This window comes from Oncorhynchus masou, chromosome 23 (assembly GCF_036934945.1).
Source record: "Oncorhynchus masou masou isolate Uvic2021 chromosome 23, UVic_Omas_1.1, whole genome shotgun sequence".
NCBI lineage: Eukaryota > Metazoa > Chordata > Actinopteri > Salmoniformes > Salmonidae > Oncorhynchus > Oncorhynchus masou.
In genome coordinates this window covers 3069427-3095121 of record NC_088234.1, presented here as the reverse complement: position 1 = coordinate 3095121, position 25695 = coordinate 3069427, and the positions used below count along the sequence as shown (strand labels likewise).

Sequence of the window (25695 nt, the reverse complement as noted above, 5' to 3'; positions counted from 1 at the left end):
AGGCGAGCAGGCCAGAGGTGGATGAACGCAGTGCCCTTGTTTGGGTGTAGGGCCTGATCAGAGCCTGGAGGTACTGCGGTGCCGTTCCCCTCACAGCTCCGTAGGCAAGCACCATGGTCTTGTAGCGGATGCGAGCTTCAACTGGAAGCCAGTGGAGAGAGCGGAGGAGCGGGGTGACGTGAGAGAACTTGGGAAGGTTGAACACCAGACGGGCTGCGGCATTCTGGATGAGTTGTAGGGGTTTAATGGCACAGGCAGGGAGCCCAGCCAACAGCGAGTTGCAGTAATCCAGACGGGAGATGACAAGTGCCTGGATTAGGACCTGCGCCGCTTCCTGTGTGAGGCAGGGGCGTACTCTGCGGATGTTGTAGAGCATGAACCTACAGGAACGGGCCACCGCCTTGATGTTAGTTGAGAACGACAGGGACAACTTCTATTTAAATGATCATCCATGTCTGCAGCCAGGGAATGTAATAGATGTATCACAGTGTTCAGTATTACACCATTACAACACATGGAGCACTGCCATCTAGTGGACACATGTGGCACTGCCATCTAGTGGACAGATCAGGATACAACACATGGAGCACTGCCATCTAGTGGACAGATCAGGATACAACACATGGAGCACTGCCATCTAGTGGACAAATCAGGAAACCACACATGGAGCACTGCCATCTAGTGGACAGATCAGGATACAACACATGGAACACTGCCATCTAGTGGACAGATCAGGATACAACACATGGAACACTGCCATCTAGTGGACAGATCAGGATACAACACATGGAGCACTGCCATCTAGTGGACAGATCAGGATACAACACATGGAGCACTGCCATCTAGTGGACAGATCAGGATACAACACATGGAGCACTGCCATCTACTGGTTAAATCAGGATACAACACGTATAACCACGAGGTCCAGGAAGCTTTATTTGGTAAGTTGGCAACCATACACTGGTGTTGCTCAAGATAAAAACACACAATTACATTACAGAAATATCCAATTGGACATAAACAATTACAATATAAAACACATTGAAGCCTTCACATCATTCATCATAGACACAACACTACAACTTTCCTTCTGTTAGTAGTAATGAAGCCTTTACAACTGATACTGTCAGCTGGTTCCAGTCAGTGGTGTCTGTATGTTCTCATGATAAACTAACTCTTGTTGTTGATAGTTGCAGTCAGTGGTGTCTGTATGTTCTCATGATAAACTGACTAACTCTGTGGTTGATAGTTCCAGTCAGTGGTTTAGCTGTTGGAGGTCAAGACTGCAACGTCTAAGGAGAAGAATATGATAAACTGACTCTAACTCTGTTGTAGAAACTTCACACTTCTCTGTTGCTGATGTTGTTGATGGCGGTCAAGGCTGCAGTGTCTAAAGATAAGTCCGTTGGTGTGAAAAGGGAAGGACTGAGAGAGAAGATAAGAGAAAGGAGAAATAAAGAGATGGACCGACAGAGTTGTGGTTATTCACCGCTGCTGAAGAGAGCATATTTTTTCCATCCACCATGACGTTCTGATGAACAGGGTCACTAGGTAAAGAGAGAGGAGAGAGAGATGAGTGAGGGACAGCGCAGCTGATCCAGTCTACTGCAGTGAAGACCTCCAACACCATGACGTTCTGATGATCAGGGTCACTAGGTAAAGAGAGAGGAGAGAGAGAGATGAGTGAGGGACAGAGGAGCTGATCCAGTCTACTGCAGTGAAGTCCTCCAACACCATGACGTTCTGATGAACAGGGTCACTAGGTAAAGAGAGAGGAGAGAAAGATGAGTGAGGGACAGAGGAGCTGATCCAGTCTACTGCAGTGAATACCTCCAACACCACAGGAACAGTTATAGACCCCAACAGGTCTCAATGTTTAATGTGTAGTTAGATACATTTATAGACCCCAACAGGTCTCAGTGTTTAATGTGTAGTTAGATACATTTATACACCCCGACAGGTCTCAGTGTTTAATGTGTAGTTAGATACATTTATACTCCCCTAACAGGTCTCAGTGTTTAATGTGTAGTTATATACATTTATAGACCCCAACAGGTCTCAGTGTTTAATGTGTAGTTATATACATTTATAGACCCCAACAGGTCTCAGAGTTTAATGTGTAGTTAGATATATTTATACACACCAACATACAGTCCAATTATAATGACTGATTCAACCAGGTGTTTGACTGGTGTTTTAAGTGTTTAGAACTCTGAATGTACATCACACAGAATACGTTGGTTCCCATGGAGACTAAAATAGACCCTGTTGCTGCAGCAACACAGAGGAGGAGGGGGAGGGGGGGGGGCAGATGGACAGAACAGGAAGGTACATGTGCATCTTTTTGTGTTTGTGTGTGTTTTCGTGTCTCTGCATGTGTGTCTGTGTGTGTGGCTCAGTTTGTGGAGGAGGGGAGGAGGTGTGGAGGGGGGGTGATGTTGTTCACATAGAGACGTATCAGAGCAGAAGATCTATGGCTGATTGAGGTTGTAGCTGTATGTATATATTTGCGAAGGGCGTGTGGGTGATGTTGTTCACAAATAGCTCCAACCTGAAACAGCCACAGATCTCCTGCTCTGAACAGCCTCTATTTTTAATGCTGTCAGTTGTAAGGAAGTTTCAGTTGGTGACTTTGGGTCTTTTGAGTATCATGCTATACTGTTTAAATGTCAGCCACCAGACCAGAGCATCATGTTATACTGTTTTAATGTCAGCCACCAGAGCATCATGTTATACTGTTTAAATGTCAGCCACCAGACCAGAGCATCATGTTATACTGTTTAAATGTCAGCCACCAGAGCATCATGTTATACTGTTTAAATGTCAGCCACCAGACCAGAGCATCATGTTATACTGTTTAAATGTCAGACACCAGACCAGAGCATCATGTTATACTGTTTAAATGTCAGCCACCAGACCAGAGCATCATGTTATACTGTTTAAATGTCAGCCACCAGACCAGAGCATCATGTTATACTGTTTAAATGTCAGCCACCAGACCAGAGCATCATGTTATACTGTTTAAATGTCAGCCACCAAACCAGAGCATCATGTTATACTGTTTAAATGTCAGCCACCAGAGCATCATGTTATACTGTTTAAATGTCAGCCACCAGACAAGAGCATCATGTTATACTGTTTAAATGTCAGCCACCAGACCAGAGCATCATGCTATACTGTTTAAATGTCAGCCACAAGACCAGAGCATCATGCTATACTGTTTAAATGTCAGCCACCAGACCAGAGCATCATGTTAGACTGTTTAAATGTCAGCCACCAGAACCAGAGCATCATGTTATACTGTTTAAATGTCAGCCACCAGACCAGAGCATCATGTTATACTGTTTAAATGTCAGCCACCAGACCAGAGCATCATGTTATACTGTTTAAATGTCAGCCACCAGACCAGAGCATCATGTTATACTGTTTAAATGTCAGCCACCAGACCAGAGCATCATGCTATACTGTTTAAATGTCAGCCACCAGACCAGAGCATCATGTTATACTGTTTAAATGTCAGCCACCAGACCAGAGCATCATGTTACACTGTTTAAATGTCAGCCAACAGAACCGGAGCATCATGTTATACTGTTTAAATGTCAGCCACCAGACCAGAGCATCATGTTATACTGTTTAAATGTCAACCACCAGACCAGAGCATCATGTTATACTGTTTAAATGTCAGCCACCACAGCATCATGTTATACTGTTTAAATGTCAGCCACCAGACCAGAGCATCATGTTAGACTGTTTAAATGTCAGCCACCAGAACCGGAGCATCATGTTATACTGTTTAAATGTCAGCCACCAGACCAGAGCATCATGTTATGCTGTTTAAATGTCAGCCAACAGACCAGAGCATCATGTTATACTGTTTAAATGTCAGCCACCAGACCAGAGCATCATGTTATACCGTTTAAATGTCAGCCACCAGACCAGAGCATCATGTTATACTGTTTAAATGTCAGCCACCAAACCAAAGCATCATGTTATACTGTTTAAATGTCAGCCATCCAGACCAGAGCATCATGTTATACTGTTTAAATGTCAGCCACCAGACCAGAGCATCATGTTATACTGTTTAAATGTCAGCCACCAGACCAGAGCATCATGTTATACTGTTTAAATGTCAGCCACCAGACTAGAGCATCATGTTATACTGTTTAAATGTCAGCCACCAGACCAGAGCATCATCCTATACTGTTTAAATGTCAGCCACCAGACCAGAGCATCATGTTATACTATATAAATGTCAGCCACCAGACCAGAGCATCATGTTACACTGTTTAAATGTCAGCCAACAGAACCGGAGCATCATGTTATACTGTTTAAATGTCAGCCACCAGACCAGAGCATCATGTTATACTGTTTAAATGTCAACCACCAGACCAGAGCATCATGTTATACTGTTTAAATGTCAGCCACCACAGAGCATCATGTTATACTGTTTAAATGTCAGCCACCAGACCAGAGCATCATGTTAGACTGTTTAAATGTCAGCCACCAGAACCGGAGCATCATGTTATACTGTTTAAATGTCAGCCACCAGACCAGAGCATCATGTTATGCTGTTTAAATGTCAGCCAACAGACCAGAGCATCATGTTATACTGTTTAAATGTCAGCCACCAGACCAGAGCATCATGTTATACTGTTTAAATGTCAGCCACCAGACCAGAGCATCATGTTATACTGTTTAAATGTCAGCCACCAAACCAAAGCATCATGTTATACTGTTTAAATGTCAGCCACCAGACCAGAGCATCATGTTATACTGTTTAAATGTCAGCCATCAGAACATCATGTTATACTGTTTAAATGTCAGCCACCAGACCAGAGCATCATGTTATACTGTTTAAATGTCAGCATCACTGTTTAAATGTCCAGAGCATCATGTTATACTGTTTAAATGTCAGCCATCAGAACATCATGTTATACTGTTTAAATGTCAGCCACCAGACCAGAGCATCATGTTATACTGTTTAAATGTCAGCCACCAGAGCATCATGTTATACTGTTTAAATGTCAGCCACCAGACCAGAGCATCATGTTATACTGTTTAAATGTCAGCCACCAGACCAGAGCATCATGTTATACTGTTTAAATGTCAGCCACCATGTTATACTGTTTAAACAGAGCATCATGTTATACTGTTTAAATGTCAGCCACCAGAGCATCATGTTATACTGTTTAAATGTCAGCCACCAGACCAGAGCATCATGTTATACTGTTTAAATGTCAGCCACCAGACCAGAGCATCATGTTATACTGTTTAAATGTCAGCCACCAGACCAGAGCATCATGTTATACTGTTTAAATGTCAGCCACCCACCAGAGCATCATGTTATACTGTTTAAATGTCAGCCACCAGACCAGAGCATCATGTTATACTGTTTAAATGTCAGCCACCACAGAGCATCATGTTATACTGTTTAAATGTCAGCCACCAGACCAGAGCATCATGTTATACTGTTTAAATGTCAGCCACCAGACCAGAGCATCATGTTATACTGTTTAAATGTCAGCCACCAGACCAGAGCATCATGTTATACTGTTTAAATGTCAGCCACCAGACCAGAGCATCATGTTATACTGTTTAAATGTCAGCCACCAGACCAGAGCATCATGTTATACTGTTTAAATGTCAGCCACCAGACCAGAGCATCATGTTATACTGTTTAAATGTCAGCCACCAGACCAGAGCATCATGTTATACTGTTTAAATGTCAGCCACCAGACCAGAGCATCATGTTATACTGTTTAAATGTCAGCCACCAGAGCATCATGTTATACTGTTTAAATGTCAGCCACCAGACCAGAGCATCATGTTATACTGTTTAAATGTCAGCCACCAGACCAGAGCATCATGTTATACTGTTTAAATGTCAGCCACCACTGTTTAAATGTCTGTTTAAGCCACCAGACCAGAGCATCATGTTATACTGTTTAAATGTCAGCCACCACCAGAGCATCATGTTATACTGTTTAAATGTCAGCCACCAGACCAGAGCATCATGTTATACTGTTTAAATGTCAGCCACCAGACCAGAGCATCATGTTATACTGTTTAAATGTCAGCCACCAGACCAGAGCATCATGTTATACTGTTTAAATGTCAGCCACCAGACCAGAGCATCATGTTATACTGTTTAAATGTCAGCCAGCATCATGTTATACTGTTTAAATGTCAGCCACCAGACCAGAGCATCATGTTATACTGTTTAAATGTCAGCCACCAGACCAGAGCATCATGTTATACTGTTTAAATGTCAGCCACCAGACCAGAGCATCATGTTATACTGTTTAAATGTCAGCCACCAGACATCATGTTATAGTTTAAATGTCAGCCACCAGACCAGAGCATCATGTTATACTGTTTAAATGTCAGCCACCAGACCAGAGCATCATGTTATACTGTTTAAATGTCAGCCACCAGACCAGAGCATCATGTTATACTGTTTAAATGTCAGCCACCAGACCAGAGCATCATGTTATACTGTTTAAATGTCAGCCACCAGACCAGAGCATCATGTTATACTGTTTAAATGTCAGCCACCACCAGAGCATCATGTTATACTGTTTAAATGTCAGCCACCAGACCAGAGCATCATGTTATACTGTTTAAATGTCAGCCATCCAGACCAGAGCATCATGTTATACTGTTTAAATGTCAGCCACCAGACCAGAGCATCATGTTATACTGTTTAAATGTCAGCCACCAGACCAGAGCATCATGTTATACTGTTTAAATGTCAGCCACCAGACCAGAGCATCATGTTATACTGTTTAAATGTCAGCCATCAGAACATCATGTTATACTGTTTAAATGTCAGCCACCAGACCAGAGCATCATGTTATACTGTTTAAATGTCAGCCACCAGAGCATCATGTTATACTGTTTAAATGTCAGCCACCAGACCAGAGCATCATGTTATACTGTTTAAATGTCAGCCACCAGACAGAGCATCATGTTATACTGTTTAAATGTCAGCCACCACCAGAGCATCATGTTATACTGTTTAAATGTCAGCCACCAGACCAGAGCATCATGTTATACTGTTTAAATGTCAGCCACCAGACCAGAGCATCATGTTATACTGTTTAAATGTCAGCCACCACAGCATCATGTTATACTGTTTAAATGTCAGCCACCAGAGCATCATGTTATACTGTTTAAATGTCAGCCACCAGACCAGAGCATCATGTTATACTGTTTAAATGTCAGCCACCAGAGCATCATGTTATACTGTTTAAATGTCAGCCACCAGACCAGAGCATCATGTTATACTGTTTAAATGTCAGCCACCACAGCATCATGTTATACTGTTTAAATGTCAGCCACCAGAGCATCATGTTATACTGTTTAAATGTCAGCCACCAGACCAGAGCATCATGTTATACTGTTTAAATGTCAGCCACCAGACCAGAGCATCATGTTATACTGTTTAAATGTCAGCCACCAGACCAGAGCATCATGTTATACTGTTTAAATGTCAGCCACCAGACCAGAGCATCATGTTATACTGTTTAAATGTCAGCCACCAGACCAGAGCATCATGTTAGACTGTTTAAATGTCAGCCACCAGAACCGGAGCATCATGTTATACTGTTTAAATGTCAGCCACCAGACCAGAGCATCATGTTATACTGTTTAAATGTCAGCCACCAGACCAGAGCATCATGTTATACTGTTTAAATGTCAGCCACCAGAACCGGAGCATCATGTTATACTGTTTAAATGTCAGCCACCAAACCAGAGCATCATGTTATACTGTTTAAATGTCAGCCACCAGACCAGAGCATCATGTTATACTGTTTAAATGTCAGCCACCAGACCAGAGCATCATGTTATACTGTTTAAATGTCAGCCACCAGACCAGAGCATCATGTTATACTGTTTAAATGTCAGCCACCAGACCAGAGCATCATGTTATACTGTTTAAATGTCAGCCACCAGAGCATCATGTTATACTGTTTAAATGTCAGCCACCAGACCAGAGCATCATGTTATACTGTTTAAATGTCAGCCACCAGACCAGAACATCATGTTATACTGTTTAAATGTCAACCACCAGACCAGAGCATCATGTTATACTGTTTAAATGTCAGCCACCAGAGCATCATGTTATACTGTTTAAATGTCAGCCACCAGACCAGAGCATCATGTTATACTGTTTAAATGTCAGCCACCAGACCAGAGCATCATGTTATACTGTTTAAATGTCAGCCACCAGAGCATCATGTTATACTGTTTAAATGTCAGCCACCAGAGCATCATGTTATACTGTTTAAATGTCAGCCACCAGACCAGAGCATCATGTTATACTGTTTAAATGTCAGCCACCAGACCAGAACATCATGTTAGACTGTTTAAATGTCAGCCACCAGAACCGGAGCATCATGTTATACTGTTTAAATGTCAGCCACCAAACCAGAGCATCATGTTATACTGTTTAAATGTCAGCCACCAGACCAGAGCATCATGTTATACTGTTTAAATGTCAGCCACCAGACCAGAGCATCATGTTATACTGTTTAAATGTCAGCCACCAGACCAGAGCATCATGTTATACTGTTTAAATGTCAGCCACCAGACCAGAGCATCATGTTATACTGTTTAAATGTCAGCCACCAGAGCATCATGTTATACTGTTTAAATGTCAGCCACCAGACCAGAGCATCATGTTATACTGTTTAAATGTCAGCCACCAGACCAGAGCATCATGTTATACTGTTTAAAGGTTGTCCATAACCCTGTATAGCCCATTATCTTTACTGATTTCTCTGAACTATAGTCTATTTACCTTGAGAACTATGATTAAAATCATTGTTGTTGGGTGATTTTAATATTAATATTAATTAATATTAATATTCATGTTGACAAAGAGACTGACCATTGAATTTCTGAATCATTCTAGCTCTAGGGACAAACATATTACTGAGCCCACACATAACCACAGACATACTCTGGACCTGGTTATTAGCCAAGGGGCTTTCTACTGGGCCCACCCATCACCACAGCCATACTCTGGACCTGGTTATTTACCAAGGGGTTTTCTACTGGGCCCACCCATAACCACAGCCATAATCTGGACCTGGTTATTACCAAGGGGTTTTCTTTTGACATATCCTCTATTGTTGATGTTGCTACAGATTTAATTGAGTGTCTGAACAATATTCCACCACTTATTCTGCCATCTTCTTGTGGTGATTTAGTTGATAACCTTAATAGTAAATTCAATGAGAGAGCATCATATATAACAAGGCCTTTAGAAATGAGAGAGCATCATATATAGCAAGGCCTTTAGAAATGAGAGAGCATCATATACAACAAGGCCATTAGAAATGAGAGAGCATCATATATAACAAGGCCTTTAGAAATGAGAGAGCATCATATATAGCAAGGCCTTTAGAAATGAGAGAGCATCATATATAACAAGGCCATTAGAAATGAGAGAGCATCATATATAACAAGGCCATCATTAGAAATGAGAGAGCATCATATATAACAAGGCCATTAGAAATGAGAGAGCAGTAGGATTTGTTTTACTGTGGATATACAGTGCCTTGCGAAAGTATTCGGCCCCCTTGAACTTTGCAACCTTTTGCCACATTTCAGGCTTCAAACATAAAGATATAAAACTGTATTTTTTTGTGAAAAATCAACAACAAGTGGGACACAATCATGAAGTGGAACGACATTTATTGGATATTTCAAACTTTTTCAACAAATCAAAAAGTGAAAAATTGGGCATGCAAAATTATTCAGTCCCCTTAAGTTAATACTTTGTAGCGCCACCTTTTGCTGCGATTACAGCTGTAAGTCGCTTGGGGTATGTCTCTGTTGTTCTGGGATTGATTTGCACTTTTCACGCCAAAGTTCATTCATTTCAAGGAGACAGAATGTGTCTCCTTCATGAGCGGTATGACGGCTGTGTGGTCCCATGGTGTTTAAACTTGCGTATTTATATTTGTACAGATGAACGTGGTGCCTTCAGGCGTTTAGAAAATTACCCCCATGGATGAACCAGATTTGTGTAAGTATACAATTTTTTCTGAGGTTTTGTCTGATTTCTATTGAATTTCCCATGATGTCAAGCAAAGAGGCACTGATTCTGAAGGCAAGCCTTGAAATACATCCACAGGTACACCTCCAATTGACTCAATTGATGTCAATTAGCCATTCAGAAGCTTCTAAAGCCATGACATAATTTTCTGGAATTTTCCAAGCTGTTTAAAGGCACAGTTAACTTAGTTTATGTAAACTTCTGACCCACTGGAATTGTGATACAGTGAATTATAAGTGAAATAATCTGTCTGTAAACGATTATTGGAAAAATTACTTGTAGAAACAAAGTGGATGTTCTAACTGACTGCCAGAACTATAGTTTGTTAACAAGAAATCTGTTGAGCGGTGTATGTAAACTTCTGATTTCAACTGTACATAGTACCTCAACGAACCGGTGCACATTGACTCTGTACAGGCACACCCCTGTAAAACCCTGTATATAGCCTCCATATATACTCTGTACCGTAATACCCTGTATATAGCCTCCACATTGACTCTGTACCGTAATACCCTGTATATAGCCTCCACATTGACTCTGTACTGTAATACCCTGTATATAGCCTCCACATTGAGTCTGTACCGTAATACCCTGTATATAGCCTCCACATTGACTCTGTACCGTAATACCCTGTATATAGCCTCCACATTGACTCTGTACCATAATACCCTGTATATAGCCTCCACATTGACTCTGTACCGGTACCCCCTGTATATAGCCTCCATATATACTATGTACCGTAATACCCTGTATATAGCCTCCACATTGACTCTGTACCGTAATACCCTGTATATAGCCTCCACATTGACTCTGTACCGTAATACCCTGTATATAGCCTCCACATTGACTCTGTACCGTAATACCCTGTATATACATTTAACATTTACATTTAAGTCATTTAGCAGACGCTCTTATCCAGAGCGACTTACAAATTGGATAGCCTCCACATTGACTCTGTACCGGTACCCCCTGTATATAGCCTCCATAAATACTCTGTACCGTAATACCCTGTATATAGCCTCCACATTGACTCTGTACCGTAATACCCTGTATATAGCCTCCACATTGACTCTGTACCGTAATACCCTGTATATAGCCTCCACATTGACTCTGTACCGTAATACCCTGTATATAGCCTCCACATTGACTCTGTACCATAATACCCTGTATATAGCCTCCACATTGACTCTGTACAGGCCTGTAGATATTGTACCCCTGTACAGATAGTAATATTTTTTACTGCTGCTCTTTAATTACTTGTAATTACTTTTTCTTATTCTCTCCGTATTTTCTTGAAACTGCACCTTTGGATAGTAAGTAAGATGTAAGTGTGACGAATAAAATTGTATTTGACCTGATCTGATCTGGACCTACCTCAGTCTGTACATTAGGGTTAGTGATACAGTGATCTGGACCTACCTCAGTCTGTACATTAGGGTTAGTGATACAGTGATCTGGACCTACCTCAGTCTGTACATTAGGGTTAGTGACACAGTGATCTGGACCTACCTCAGTCTGTACATTAGGGTTAGTGATACAGTGATCTGGACCTACCTCAGTCTGTACATTAGGGTTAGTGATACAGTAATCTGGACCTACCTCAGTCTGTACATTAGGGTTAGTGATACAGTGATCTGGACCTACCTCAGTCTGTACATTAGGGTTAGTGATACAGTGATCTGGACCTACCTCAGTCTGTACATTAGGGTTAGTGATACAGTGATCTGGACCTACCTCAGTCTGTACATTAGGGTTAGTGATACAGTGATCTGGACCTACCTCAGTCTGTACATTAGGGTTAGTGATACAGTGATCTGGACCTACCTCAGTCTGTACATTAGGGTTAGTGATACAGTGATCTGGACCTACCTCAGTCTGTACATTAGGGTTAGTGATCTGGACCTACCTCAGTCTGTACATTAGGGTTAGTGATACAGTGATCTGGACCTACCTCAGTATGTACATTAGGGTTAGTGATACAGTGATCTGGACCTACCTCAGTCTGTACATTAGGGTTAGTGATACAGTGATCTGGACCTACCTCAGTCTGTACATTAGGGTTAGTGATACAGTGATCTGGACCTACCTCAGTCTGTACATTAGGGTTAGTGATACAGTGATCTGGATCTACCTCAGTCTGTACATTAGGGTTAGTGACACAGTGATCTGGACCTACCTCAGTCTGTACATTAGGGTTAGTGATACAGTGATCTGGACCTACCTCAGTCTGTACATTAGGGTTAGTGATACAGTGATCTGGACCTACCTCAGTCTGTACATTAGGGTTAGTGATACAGTGATCTGGACCTACCTCAGTCTGTACATTAGGGTTAGTGATACAGTGATCTGGACCTACCTCAGTCTGTACATTAGGGTTAGTGATACAGTGATCTGGACCTACCTCAGTCTGTACATTAGGGTTAGTGATACAGTGATCTGGACCTACCTCAGTCTGTACATTAGGGTTAGTGATACAGTGATCTGGACCTACCTCAGTCTGTACATTAGGGTTAGTGATACAGTGATCTGGACCTACCTCAGTCTGTACATTAGGGTTAGTGATACAGTGATCTGGACCTACCTCAGTCTGTACATTAGGGTTAGTGATACAGTGATCTGGACCTACCTCAGTCTGTACATTAGGGTTAGTGATACAGTGATCTGGACCTACCTCAGTCTGTACATTAGGGTTAGTGATACAGTGATCTGGACCTACCTCAGTCTGTCCATTAGGGTTAGTGATACAGTGATCTGGACCTACCTCAGCCTGTACATTAGGGTTAGTGATACAGTGATCTGGACCTACCTCAGTCTGTACATTAGGGTTAGTGATACAGTGATCTGGACCTACCTCAGTCTGTACATTAGGGTTAGTGATACAGTGATCTGGACCTACCTCAGTCTGTACATTAGGGTTAGTGATACTGTGATCTGGACCTACCTCAGTCTGTACATTAGGGTTAGTGATACAGTGATCTGGACCTACCTCAGTCTGTACATTAGGGTTAGTGATACAGTGATCTGGACCTACCTCAGTCTGTACATTAGGGTTAGTGATACAGTGATCTGGACCTACCTCAGTCTGTACATTAGGGTTAGTGACACAGTGATCTGGACCTACCTCAGTCTGTACATTAGGGTTAGTGAATATGTGATCCGGACCTACCTCAGTCTGTACATTACTTCCCTGGATCCAGATACAGCTCTACCTATAGGACACATAGGTTTAATTAGTTAAACTGGCAATATTTTATTTTTGTGGCGACCTGACAAAATGCACATAGAAATGTCTCTTATAGATCTGTAATTAAAAAGTTAAAGCAGGTCTTAGTAGCAGTGGATCTGGTCTATGTGATATACGTTCTCTTATGTTTTGTTGTTGCCTTTTCAGAAACAGCTGAAACAACAATATTTTTGGATCTAGAAAATATATTTCACAGTGGTTTTGATGGTACAATGATTCTCTACATTATGCACAGAAACTAAATGGGTCTTGCTGAGCCCTCTGGCACAAAATGGCTGCCGTGATCTCTTCTTTTCATCATCATCATTGAGCCTGACCTGTCTGTCTGTCTGTCTGTCTGTCTGTCTGTCTGTCTGTCTGTGTCTGTCTGACCTGTATCTCTGTCTGTCTTCACAGCTGAGTAGACGGGGTCTGGAACGACCTACTGACCTGTATCTCGGTCTGTCTTCACAGCTGAGTAGACAGGGTCTGGAACGACCTACTGACCTGTCTCTCTGTCTGTCTGTCTTCACTGCTGAGTAGACAGGGTCTGGAACAACCTACTGACCTGTCTGTCTGTCTGTCTGTCTGTCTGTCTGTCTTCACTGCTGAGTAGACAGGGTCTGGAACGACCTTCAGACCTGTCTGTCTGTCTGTCTGTCTGTCTTCACTGCCGAGTAGACAGGGTCTGGAACGACCTACTGACCTGTCTCTCTGTCTGTCTGTCTTCACTGCCGAGTAGACAGGGTCTGGAACGACCTACTGACCTGTCTCTCTGTCTGTCTGTCTGTCTGTCTTCACTGCCGAGTAGACAGGGTCTGGAAATACCTTCTGACCTGTCTCTCTGTCTGTCTGTCTTCACTGCTGAGTAGACAGGGTCTAGAAATACCTTCTGACCTGTCTGTCTGTCTGTCTGTCTGTCTGTCTGTCTGTCTGTCTGTCTGTCTGTCTGTCTGTCTGTCTGTCTGTCTGTCTTCACTGCTGAGTAGACAGGGTCTAGAAATACCTTCTGACCTGTCTGTCTGTCTGTCTGTCTGTCTGTCTGTCTGTCTGTCTGTCTGTCTGTCTGTCTGTCTGTCTGTCTGTCTGTCTGTCTGTCTGTCTGTCTGTCTGTCTGTCTGTCTGTCTGTCTGTCTGTCTGTCTGTCTGTCTGTCTGTCTGTCTTCACTGCTGAGTAGACAGGGTCTGGAACGACCTTCTGACCTGTATCTCTGTCTGTCTGTCTTCACTGCTGAGTAGACAGGGTCTGGAACGACCTACTGACCTGTATCTCTGTCTGTCTGTCTTCACTGCTGAGTAGACAGGGTCTAGAAATACCTTCTGACCTGTCTGTCTGTCTGTCTGTCTGTCTGTCTGTCTGTCTGTCTGTCTGTCTGTCTGTCTGTCTGTCTGTCTGTCTGTCTGTCTGTCTGTCTGTCTGTCTGTCTGTCTGTCTTCACTGCTGAGTAGACAGGGTCTAGAAATACCTTCTGACCTGTCTGTCTGTCTGTCTGTCTGTCTGTCTGTCTGTCTGTCTGTCTGTCTGTCTGTCTGTCTGTCTGTCTGTCTGTCTGTCTGTCTGTCTGTCTGTCTGTCTGTCTGTCTGTCTGTCTGTCTTCACTGCTGAGTAGACAGGGTCTGGAACGACCTTCTGACCTGTATCTCTGTCTGTCTGTCTTCACTGCTGAGTAGACAGGGTCTGGAACGACCTACTGACCTGTATCTCTGTCTGTCTGTCTTCACTGCTGAGTAGACAGGGTCTAGAACGACCTACTGACCTGTATCTCTGTCTGTCTGTCTTCACTGCTGAGTAGACAGGGTCTGGAACGACCTACTGACCTGTATCTCTGTCTGTCTGTCTTCACTGCTGAGTAGACAGGGTCTAGAACGACCTACTGACCTGTATCTCTGTCTGTCTGTCTGTCTGTCTTCACTGCTGAGTAGACAGGGTCTGGAACGACCTACTGACCTGTATCTCTGTCTCTGTCTGTCTGTCTTCACTGCTGAGTAGACGGGGTCTGGAACGACCTACTGACCTGTATCTCTGTCTGTCTGTCTGTATCTCTGTCTGTCTGTCTTCACTGCTGAGTAGACGGGGTCTGGAACGACCTACTGACCTGTATCTTTGTCTGTCTGTCTTCACTGCTGAGTAGACAGGGTCTGGAATGACCTTCTGACCTGTATCTTTGTCTGTCTGTCTTCACTGCTGAGTAGACAGGGTCTGGAATGACCTACTGACCTGTATCTTTGTCTGTCTGTCTTCACTGCTGAGTAGACAGGGTCTGGAATGACCTACTGACCTGTATCTTTGTCTGTCTGTCTTCACTGCTGAGTAGACGGGGTCTGGAACGACCTACTGACCTGTATCTCTGTCTGTCTGTCTTCACTGCTGAGTAGACAGGGTCTGGAACGACCTTCTGACCTGTATCTCTGTCTGTCTGTCTTCACTGCTGAGTAGACGAGGTCTGGAACGACCTACTGACCTGTATCTCTGTCTGTCTGTCTTCACTGCTGAGTAGACAGGGTCTGGAACGACCTACTGACCTGTATCTCTGTCTGTCTGTCTTCACTGCTGAGTAGGCAGGGTCTGGAACGACCTACTGACCTGTATCTCTGTCTGTCTGTCTTCACTGCTGAGTAGACAGGGTCTGGAACGACCTACTGACCTGTATCTCTGTCTGTCTTCACTGCTGAGTAGACGGGGTCTGGAACGACCTACTGACCTGTATCTCTGTCTGTCTGTCTTCACTGCCGAGTAGACAGGGTCTGGAACGACCTTCTGACCTGTATCTCTGTCTGTCTGTCTTCACTGCTGAGTAGACAGGGTCTGGAACGACCTACTGACCTGTATCTCTGTCTGTCTGTCTTCACTGCTGAGTAGACAGGGTCTGGAACAACGTTCTCTGAAAGAAACACATAAACAGGTCACAACTCGTGAGATACATACAACTATTGTTAAAAACACAGTAAATACATATGATTTACTCCAGAAAGATGAGGGGAGTGTTGATGGTCTCTCCCTTCTTCCTACCTCTCCTCCTGTTGTGTTGTCTCTTAACAGTGTGGTTGATGTCAGCATTGTTCACATCACCTGGACCAGATCCACCTGGAACTAAACACAGGAGAGAGAGAGGATATTAACACAGACTGGACCAGATCCACCTGGAACTAAACACAGGAGAGAGGGAGGATATTAATACAGACTGGACCAGATCCACCTGGAACTAAACACAGGAGAGAGAGAGGATATTAACACAGACTGGACCGGATCCACCTGGAACTAAACACAGGAGAGAGAGAGGATATTAACACAGACTGGACCAGGTCCACCTGGAACTAAACACAGGAGAGAGAGAGGATATTAACACAGACTGGACCAGATCCACCTGCAACTAAACACAGGAGAGAGAGAGGATATTAACACAGACTGGACCAGATCCACCTGCAACTAAACACAGGAGAGAGAGAGAGGATATTAACACAGACTGGACCAGCTGGAACTAAACACAGGAGAGAGAGAGAGGATATTAACCTGTTGAAACTCTAGGGGCGCAATTTCATTTTTGGATGAAAAACGTTCCCGTTTTAAACAAGATATTTTGTCACAAAAAGATGCTCGAATATGCATATAATTTATAGCTTTCGAAAGAAAACACTCTGACGTGTCCAGAACTGCAAAGATATTTTCTGTGCGTGCCCTAGAACGTGAGCTTCAGGCAAAACCAAGATGAGACGGCATCCAGGAAATGAGCAGGATTTTTGAGGCTCTGTTTTCCATTGTCTCCTTATATGGCTGTGAATGCGAGAGGAGTAAGTCTGCCCTTTCTGTCGTTTCCCCAAGGTGTCTGCAGCATTGTGACGTATTTGTAGGCATATCATTGGAAGATTGACCATAAGAGACCACATTTACCAGGTGTCCGCCCGGTGTCCTGCGCCGAAATTGGTGCGCAAAAGTCAGCTGCAAGTATTTTTCCACAGAATTCAGAGGAGAATGCAGGCTTCCACGAACGATATATCAATGAAGAGATATGTGAAAAAACACCTTGAGGAATGATTCCAAACAACGTTTGCCATGTTTCGGTCGATATTATGGAGTTAATTCGGAAAAAGTTTGACGTTGTAGGTGACTGAATTTTCGGTTCGTTTCGGTAGCCAAATGTGATGTACAAAACGGAACGATTTCTCCTACACACAGACGCTTTCAGGAAAAACTGCGCATTTGGTATGTAACTGAGAGTCTCCTCATTGAAAACATCCGAAGCTCTTCAAAGGTAAATGATTTTATTTATTTGGTTATCTGGTTTTTGTGAAAATGCTGCGTGCTAAATGCTACTCAAAATGCTAAGCTAGCTTAGCATACTCTTACACACATTAGTCAATTGCTATGGTTCAAAAGCATATTTTGAAAATCTGAGATGACAGTGTTGTTAAGAAAAGGCTAAGCTTGAGAGCAGGCGCATTATTTTCATTTTATTTGCGATTTTCAGAAATCGTTAACGTTGCGTTATGCTAATGAGCCTGAGGCTTTAGTCACGATCCCGGATGGGGAGTTTCAAGAGGTTTTAACACAGAGTGGACCAGATCCACCTGGAACTAAACACAAGAGAGAGAGAAAGGATATCAACACAGACTGGTCCAGATCCACCTGGAACTAAACACAGGTGAGAGAGAGAGGATATTAATACAGACTGGACCGGATCCACCTGGAACTAAACACAGGAGAGAGAGAGGATATTAACACAGACTGGACCAGATCCACCTGGAACTAAACACAGGAGAGAGAGAGGATATTAACACAGACTGGACCAGATCCACCTGGAACTAAACACAGGAGAGAGAGAGGATATTAACACAGACTGGACCAGATCCACCTGGAACTAAACACAGGAGAGAGAGAGGATATTAACACAGACTGGACCAGATCCACCTGGAACTAAACACAGGAGAGAGAGAGGATATTAACACAGACTGGAACAGATCCACCTGGAACTAAACACAGGAGAGAGAGAGATGATATTAACACAGACTGGACCAGATCCACCTGGAACTAAACACAGGAGAGAGAGAGGATATTAACACAGACTGGACCAGATCCACCTGGAACTAAACACAGGAGAGAGAGAGAGGATATTAACACAGACTGGACCGGATCAACCTGGAACTAAACACAGGAGAGAGAGAGAGGATATTAACACAGATTGGACCAGATCCACAATGGAACTAAACACAGGAGAGAGAGTGGATTTAACACAGACTGGACCAGCTGTATGAAGGAGTGTTATATAGTATTACAGTACCTGTGGTGTTATACAGTATTACAGTACCTGTGGTGTTATAGTGTTATACAGTATTACAGTACCTGTGGTGTTATAGTGTTATACAGTACTACAGTACCTGTGGTGTTATAGTGTTATACAGTACTACATTACCTGTGGTGTTATAGTGTTATACAGTATTACAGTACCTGTGGTGTTATAGTGTTATACAGTATTACAGTACCTGTGGTGTTAGTGTTATACAGTATTACACTACCTGTGGTGTTATAGTGTCATACAGTATTACAGTACCTGTGGTGTTAGTGTTATACAGTAGTACAGTACCTGTGGTGTTCTAGTGTCATACAGTATTACAGTACCTGTGGTGTTATAGTGGTATACAGTATTACAGTACCTGTGGTGTTAGTGTCATACAGTACTACAGTACCTGTGGTGGTAGTGTTATACAGTATTACAGTACCTGTGGTGTTATAGTGTTATACAGTATTACAGTACCTGTGGTGTTAGTGTTATACAGTATTACAGTACCTGTGGTGTTATAGTGTCATACAGTACTACAGTACCTGTGGTGTTGGAGGTCTTCACTGCAGAGTAGACTGGATCAGCTCCTGGAGACTTCTCTAGAGGAGACGAGACAACGGGTTGAAGACATAAAACATTGTACTGTGTGTGTGTGTGTGTGTGTGTGTGTACCTCTCCTTCTCCTGGGTTCTGGTTCCTGTATGATTCTAACGTCAGCATACGTAACATCTCTGGGTTCAGCTGCTCCATCTTTGTTCCTCTTGCAGAACAGGACCAGTAGAATGATCAGAGAGATGGAGAGAGCAGCCACCAACCCAGAGACAGAGAGAGGGAGGAGGAGAGAGGGGGGGAGGGAGGAGGGAGGGGAGGAGGATGGGGTAGAGTCCCCAGCTTGAAAAACACCAGAGGAAACAGTAAATAGTTATAATCAATCAGAATAATATAATCTTAAACATACAGTACCATTCAAAAGTTTGGACACACCTGTGTATGTATTGCGTCTAATGACCAAGCGAGATTACAAGAACACAAATGATTATGAATATAACGTCTCAAATTTAACAATGTAAAGAACAACCAAATAATCTGAATGTCAAGCTTTCTCATCTTCTCACCTGTCACAGTCATCCAGCTCTCTGGTGATTCTCCTTTCGAGCTGGAACACTTGTAGAGTCCTTCATCTGACTTGGATAATGCAGGGATGGTTATCTCTCCTGAAGACTCAGCCCTGATGAGGGATCCATCTTTGTAGAAAACAGCTGTGAGGTCAGAGGGAGTTACCTGATGTCTGCAGCGCAGAGTCACATAATCTCCCTCAGTCACAGGAAGGGCAGGGCTCTCCAGGATCACAGCACCAGCTGTATATAATATATAAACATCATATATAAACAGGTCTCTCCAGGATCACAGCTCCAACTGTATATAATATATAAACATCATATATAAACAGGGCTCTCCAGTATCACATCTCCAGCTGTATATAATATATAAACAGGTCTCTCCAGGATCACAGCTCCAGCTGTATATAATATATAAACATCATATATAAACAGGTCTCTCCAGGATCACAGCTCCAGCTGTATATAATATATAAACATCATATATAAACAGGGCTCTCCAGGATCACAGCACCAGCTGTATATAATATATAAACAGGGCTCTCCAGGATCACAGCTCCAGCTGTATATAATATATAAACATCATATATAAACATGGCTCTCCAGGATCACAGCTCCAGCTGTATATAATATATAAACATCATATATAAACAGGTCTCTCCAGGATCACAGCTCCAGCTGTATATAATATATAAACATCATATATAAACAGGTCTCTCCAGGATCACAGCTCCAGCTGTATATAATATATAAACATCATATATAAACAGGTCTCTCCAGGATCACAGCTCCAGCTGTATATAATATATAAACATCATATATAAACAGGGCTCTCCAGGATCACAGCCCCAGCTGTATATAATATATAAACAGGGCTCTCCAGGATCACAGCACCAGCTGTATATAATATATGAACATCATATATAAACAGGTATCTCCAGGATCACAGCTCCAGCTGTATATAATATATAAACATCATATATAAACAGGTATCTCCAGGATCACAGCTCCAGCTGTATATAATATATAAACATCATATATAAACAGGTCTCTCCAGGATCACAGCACCAGCTGTATATAATATATAAACATCATATATAAACAGGGCTCTCCAGGATCACAGCTCCAGCTGTATATAATATATAAACATCATATATAAACAGGGCTCTCCAGGATCACAGCTCCAGCTGTATATAATATATAAACATCATATATGTCAGGACCCGGTTTCGAACCTGGGTCTCCGGAGTGAGAAACAGTCACTTTACCAACTGAGCCACGAATAGACAGCAGAACCCAGAAGATGAGGCAGACACAGCAGTACTTAAGACGGTGTATTTAATAAAGAAAAAATCCTAAAATGCAAAAAATGGCAAATCCAAAAGGTGGTAGGAAAAACACAAAAAAGACCTCAAAAGAAACTCACCAAAAAATAAACAAAAAACAGAATACCACAAGAACTTCACCCGGAATCGACAAGAGTACACAGAACACTAGGGCAGGGTGCTAACATACAAACACAGAGCACAGAACTGAGGGAAACAAAGGGTTTAAATACAATCAGGGGAAACGAGACACAGGTGCAAATAATAATGGGGATCAAGGGAAAAACATAGGGACAAAAAGCACAATGGGGACATCTACTGACCAAAACCCGGAACAACCCTGGCCAAATCCTGACAATATATAAACAGGGCTCTCCAGGATCACAGCTCCAGCTGTATATAATATATAAACATCATATATAAACAGGGCTCTCCAGGATCACAGCTCCAGCTGTATATAATATATAAACATCATATATAAACAGGGCTCTCCAGGATCACAGCTCCAGCTGTATATAATATATAAACATCATATATAAACAGGGCTCTCCAGGATCACAGCTCCAGCTGTATATAATATATAAACATCATATATAAACACGTCTCTCCAGGATCACAGCTCCAGCTGTATATAATATATAAACATCATATATAAACAGGGCTCTCCAGGATCACAGCTCCAGCTGTATATAATACATAAACATCATATATAAACAGGGCTCTCCAGGATCACAGCTCCAGCTGTATATAATATATAAACATCATATATAAACAGGGCTCTCCAGGATCACAGCGCCAGCTGTATATAATATATAAACATCATATATAAACAGGGCTCTCCAGGATCACAGCTCCAGCTGTATATAATATATAAACATCATATATAAACAGGGCTCTCCAGGATCACAGCTCCAGCTGTATATAATATATAAACATCATATATAAACAGGGCTCTCCAGGATCACAGCTCCAGCTGTATATAATACATAAACATCATATATAAACAGGGCTCTCCAGGATCACAGCTCCAGCTGTATATAATATATAAACATCATATATAAACAGGGCTCTCCAGGATCACAGCGCCAGCTGTATATAATATATAAACATCATATATAAACAGGGCTCTCCAGGATCACAGCTCCAGCTGTATATAATATATAAACATCATATATAAACAGGGCTCTCCAGGATCACAGCTCCAGCTGTATATAATATGTAAACATCATATACAGTTGAAGTCGGAAGTTGTTGGATATTTTCCAGTCATGTGATGGTTCTCAGTAACCTATACTGTTCCCTTTGAAGTAGAAAGAATAATCAATAAAAGTTGAAATATTAGACATGTGTCAGCAGAATGAAGGCTGAACCAATGTGAGTGTACTGGATCAACATGGAATTGACCATTGGACATGTAAAAAACAGAGCGTAAGCAGAATCTGTGTAGATGAGGCAAGGTAAACCAACAAGACGTGACTGGTCTGGGCCATGTCTGATCTTGTGAAGGCTACTGGACACCCATATAAATTAAGCATACATTGATAATGTAGGTCTGAACTTGTAAAGACCTTTGGACAGGAACATTAGCTTATTATCCATGTCATGCCACCAACATAATCTATGCCCCAAAATCTGAGCCAATAAGAGAATGGAAACTATGTAACAAAGCAAATGGGGTGATGACATCATTAGATAAACATTTATAAAAGCCAAGCACTAAGAATGAGGAGGCAGTTCTTCCATGGAGGTGCTCGGCTTTGTTGCTCTCTGCAATACAAGTATAATTGAATTCACAAGCTCTGGTATCTGAGAAGTGTTTGAGTGAATATTTCTCCACAAGTCATTAAAACTCATTTTTCAACAACTCCACAAATGTCTTATTATTAACAAACTATAGTTTTGGCCAGTCAGGTAAGACATCTACTTTGTGCATGACACAAGTAATTTTTCCAAAAATTGTTTACAGACAGATTATTTCACTTATAATTCACTGTATCACAATTCCAATGGGTCAGAAGTTTACATACACTAGTTTGACTGTGCCTTTAAACAGCTAGGAAAATTCTAGAAAATGATGACATGGCTTTAGAAGCTTCTGATAGGCAAATTTACATAATTTGAGTCAATAGGAGGTGTACCTGTGGATGTATTTCAAAGCCAAACTTCAAACTCAGGGCCTCTTTGCTTGACATCTTGGGAAAATCAAAAGAAATCAGCCAAGACCTCAGAAAACTAGTTGTAGACTTCCGCAAGTCTCGTTTGTCCTTGGGAGTAATATCTAAATGCCTGAAGGTACCACGTTCATCTGTACAAAACAATAGTATGCAAGTTTAAACACCATGGGACCCATGGGACCACGCAGCCGTCATACCGCTCAGGAAGGAGACACGTTCTGTCTCCTAGTAATAAATGTACTTTGGTGCGAAAAGTGCAAATCAATCCCAGAACAACAGCAAAGGACCTTGTGAAGATGCTGGAGGAAACAGGTACAAAAGTATCTCTTTACCAGAGTAAAAATAGTCCTATATAGACATAACCTGAAAGTCCGCTCAGCAAGGAAGTAAGGAAGTAGAAGCTGCACAAAAACCGCCATAAAAAAAGCCAGACTACGGTTTGCAACTGCACATGGGGACAAAGATCAAACTTTTTGTCCTCTGGTCTGATGAAACAAAAATAGAACTGTTTGGCCATAATGACCGTCATTATGTCTGGAGGAAAAGGGTGAGGCTTGAACGCCGAAGAACGCCATCCCAACCATGAAGCACGGGGATGGCAGCATCATGTTGTGAGGGTGCTTTGCTGCAGGAGGGACTGGTGCACTTCACAAAATAGATGGCCTCATAAGGTAGGAAAATTATGTGGATATATTGAAGCAACATCTCAAGACATCAGTCAGGGAGTTAAAGCTTGGTCGCAAATGGGTCTTCAAAATGGACAATGACCCCAAGAAAACTTCCAAAGTTGTGGCAAAATGGCTTAACTTGTTATGGCTGCAATTCCACTAACGAGATAAGTGTCATCAACAACCGCTGAATAGCATAGCAAGAAATATTACTATAAATATTTATATTCATGAAATCACAAGTGCAATGTAGGAAAACACAGTTTAGCCTTTTGTTAATCCACCTGTCGTGTCAGATTTTGAAATTATGCTTTACTGCCAAAGCAAACCAAGCGTTTGTGTAAGTGTATCGATCGCACGACAAAACATTAAGTACACTTAGCATCAGGTAGCTTGGTCATGAAAATCAGAAAAGCAATCAAATGAATCATTTACCTTTGATGGTCTTCGGATGTTTTCACTCATGAGACTCCCAGTTACACAACAAATGTTCCTTTTGTTCCGTAAAGATTATTTTTATATAAAAAATACCTCTGTTTGTTTGGCGTGTTATGTTCAGAAATCCACAGGAAAGAGCAGTCACAACAACGCAGAAGAAAAATCCAAATAGTTTCCATAATGTCCACAGAACCATGTCAATTTTTTTTAATAATCAACCCTCAGGTTGTTTTTAAAATATATAATTGATAATATATATCAACCGCAAATGTCTTTCACAGTAGGAGATGGAAAAGCAATACCTATCCAAACTCTGTTGCGCGAGCAAAACTCATGTGACCACTTGACGCAATGATATCGTTCTGGCTCATTTTTCAAAATAAAAGCCTGAAACTATGTCTGAAGACAGTTGACACCTTGAGGAATCGATAGGAAAAGGAATCTGGTTCATATCCCTTTAAATCCAGCAAAGGGAGGCTATGGAACATGGAGTTTTCAAAATAGAAGCCACTTCCTGTTTTGATTTTCCTCAGGGTTTTGCCTGCAATATCAGTTCTGTTATACTCACAGACAATATTTTGACAGTTTTGGAAACTTTAGAGTGTTTTTTATCCAATACTACTAATAACATGCATATAATAATTATAATATTATTAAATAATTCATTCTCTCAACTATTATTATGACATTTCACATTCTTAGAATTAAGTGGTGATCCTAATTGACCTAAGACAGGGAATATTTACTAGGATTAAATGGCAGGAATTGTGAAAAATGAGTTTAAATGTATTTGGCTAAGGTGTATGTAAACTTCTGACTTCAACTGTATAAACCTAACATCAGCTATCTGAAACCAGATTAACAACTAAGCACTATAATGTTAGTAGATGGTGTATGTGGACATACCATGTACTGTGATGTTGACAGCATTGCTGTGTTCTCCAGACCCAGACTCACACCAGTACACTCCACTGGATGATGGTGTTAGTGACACGATGCATGAAGACCCTTGATGTTTTCCCCAGTCAGTACTACACTCTGAAAGGTTTCCTCTCTCTGCGTTCCTCATCATTCTCCATCCAGTCGAGTTCCCCTGAACCTCACAGCTCAGAGAGACAGACTCAAATTCAAAGAACTGAGATCTGTCAGGACTGACACTCAGAGAGGCTGGAGGAGAGAGAGAGGCTGGAGGAGAGAGAGAAGCTGGAGGAGAGAGGGAGAGAGAGAGAGAGTCAGGATTTGGCCAGGATTGTTCAGGTTTTGGTCACTCGATGCCCCCATTGTGCTTCTTTTTTTTGACCCTTTTGTTTTAACCTTGTTCTAGTTATCATTTGCACCTGTGCCTCATTTCCCTTGAATGTATTTAAACCCTCAGTTTACTAAGTGACTGTTTCTCACACGAGAGAC

At 42.0% G+C, this 25695-nt stretch overlaps 2 protein-coding genes across 3 annotated transcripts in view; one reads left to right on the top strand and one right to left on the bottom strand.

The window, feature by feature from the left end:
• LOC135510171 (Fc receptor-like protein 3) overlaps positions 1 to 25695 on the top strand; it is a 173592-nt gene that overhangs the window by 49320 nt on the left and 98577 nt on the right. The gene's annotated exons all lie outside the window — the stretch shown is intronic.
• Positions 917 to 25450, bottom strand: LOC135510173 (low affinity immunoglobulin gamma Fc region receptor II-b-like). The gene is made up of 8 exons (XM_064930963.1): positions 25195 to 25450; positions 19681 to 19923; positions 19238 to 19456; positions 19108 to 19164; positions 16300 to 16380; positions 16114 to 16171; positions 13233 to 13275; positions 917 to 1652 (listed from the first exon to the last, which is right to left on the bottom strand). Exons 1-7 carry the CDS (start codon positions 25358 to 25360, stop codon positions 13272 to 13274), a joined length of 828 nt encoding a protein of 275 aa, XP_064787035.1. The 5' UTR covers positions 25361 to 25450; the 3' UTR covers positions 917 to 1652; positions 13233 to 13271.

What these genes read in the sequence shown, in the direction of transcription:
- LOC135510173 (XM_064930963.1), bottom strand. Translation starts at nt 25,360, where the DNA reads ATGATGAGGAACGCAGAGAGAGGAAACCTTTCAGAGTGTAGTACTGAC. An exon ending in TGTCAACATCACAGTACATG is followed by an intron (nt 19,924 to 25,194) that starts GTATGTCCACAT and finishes TATTATATACAG; the next exon opens with CTGGTGCTGTGATCCTGGAG. An exon ending in GAAGACCTCCAACACCACAG is followed by an intron (nt 16,381 to 19,107) that starts GTACTGTAGTAC and finishes TCCTGTGTTTAG; the next exon opens with TTCCAGGTGGATCTGGTCCA.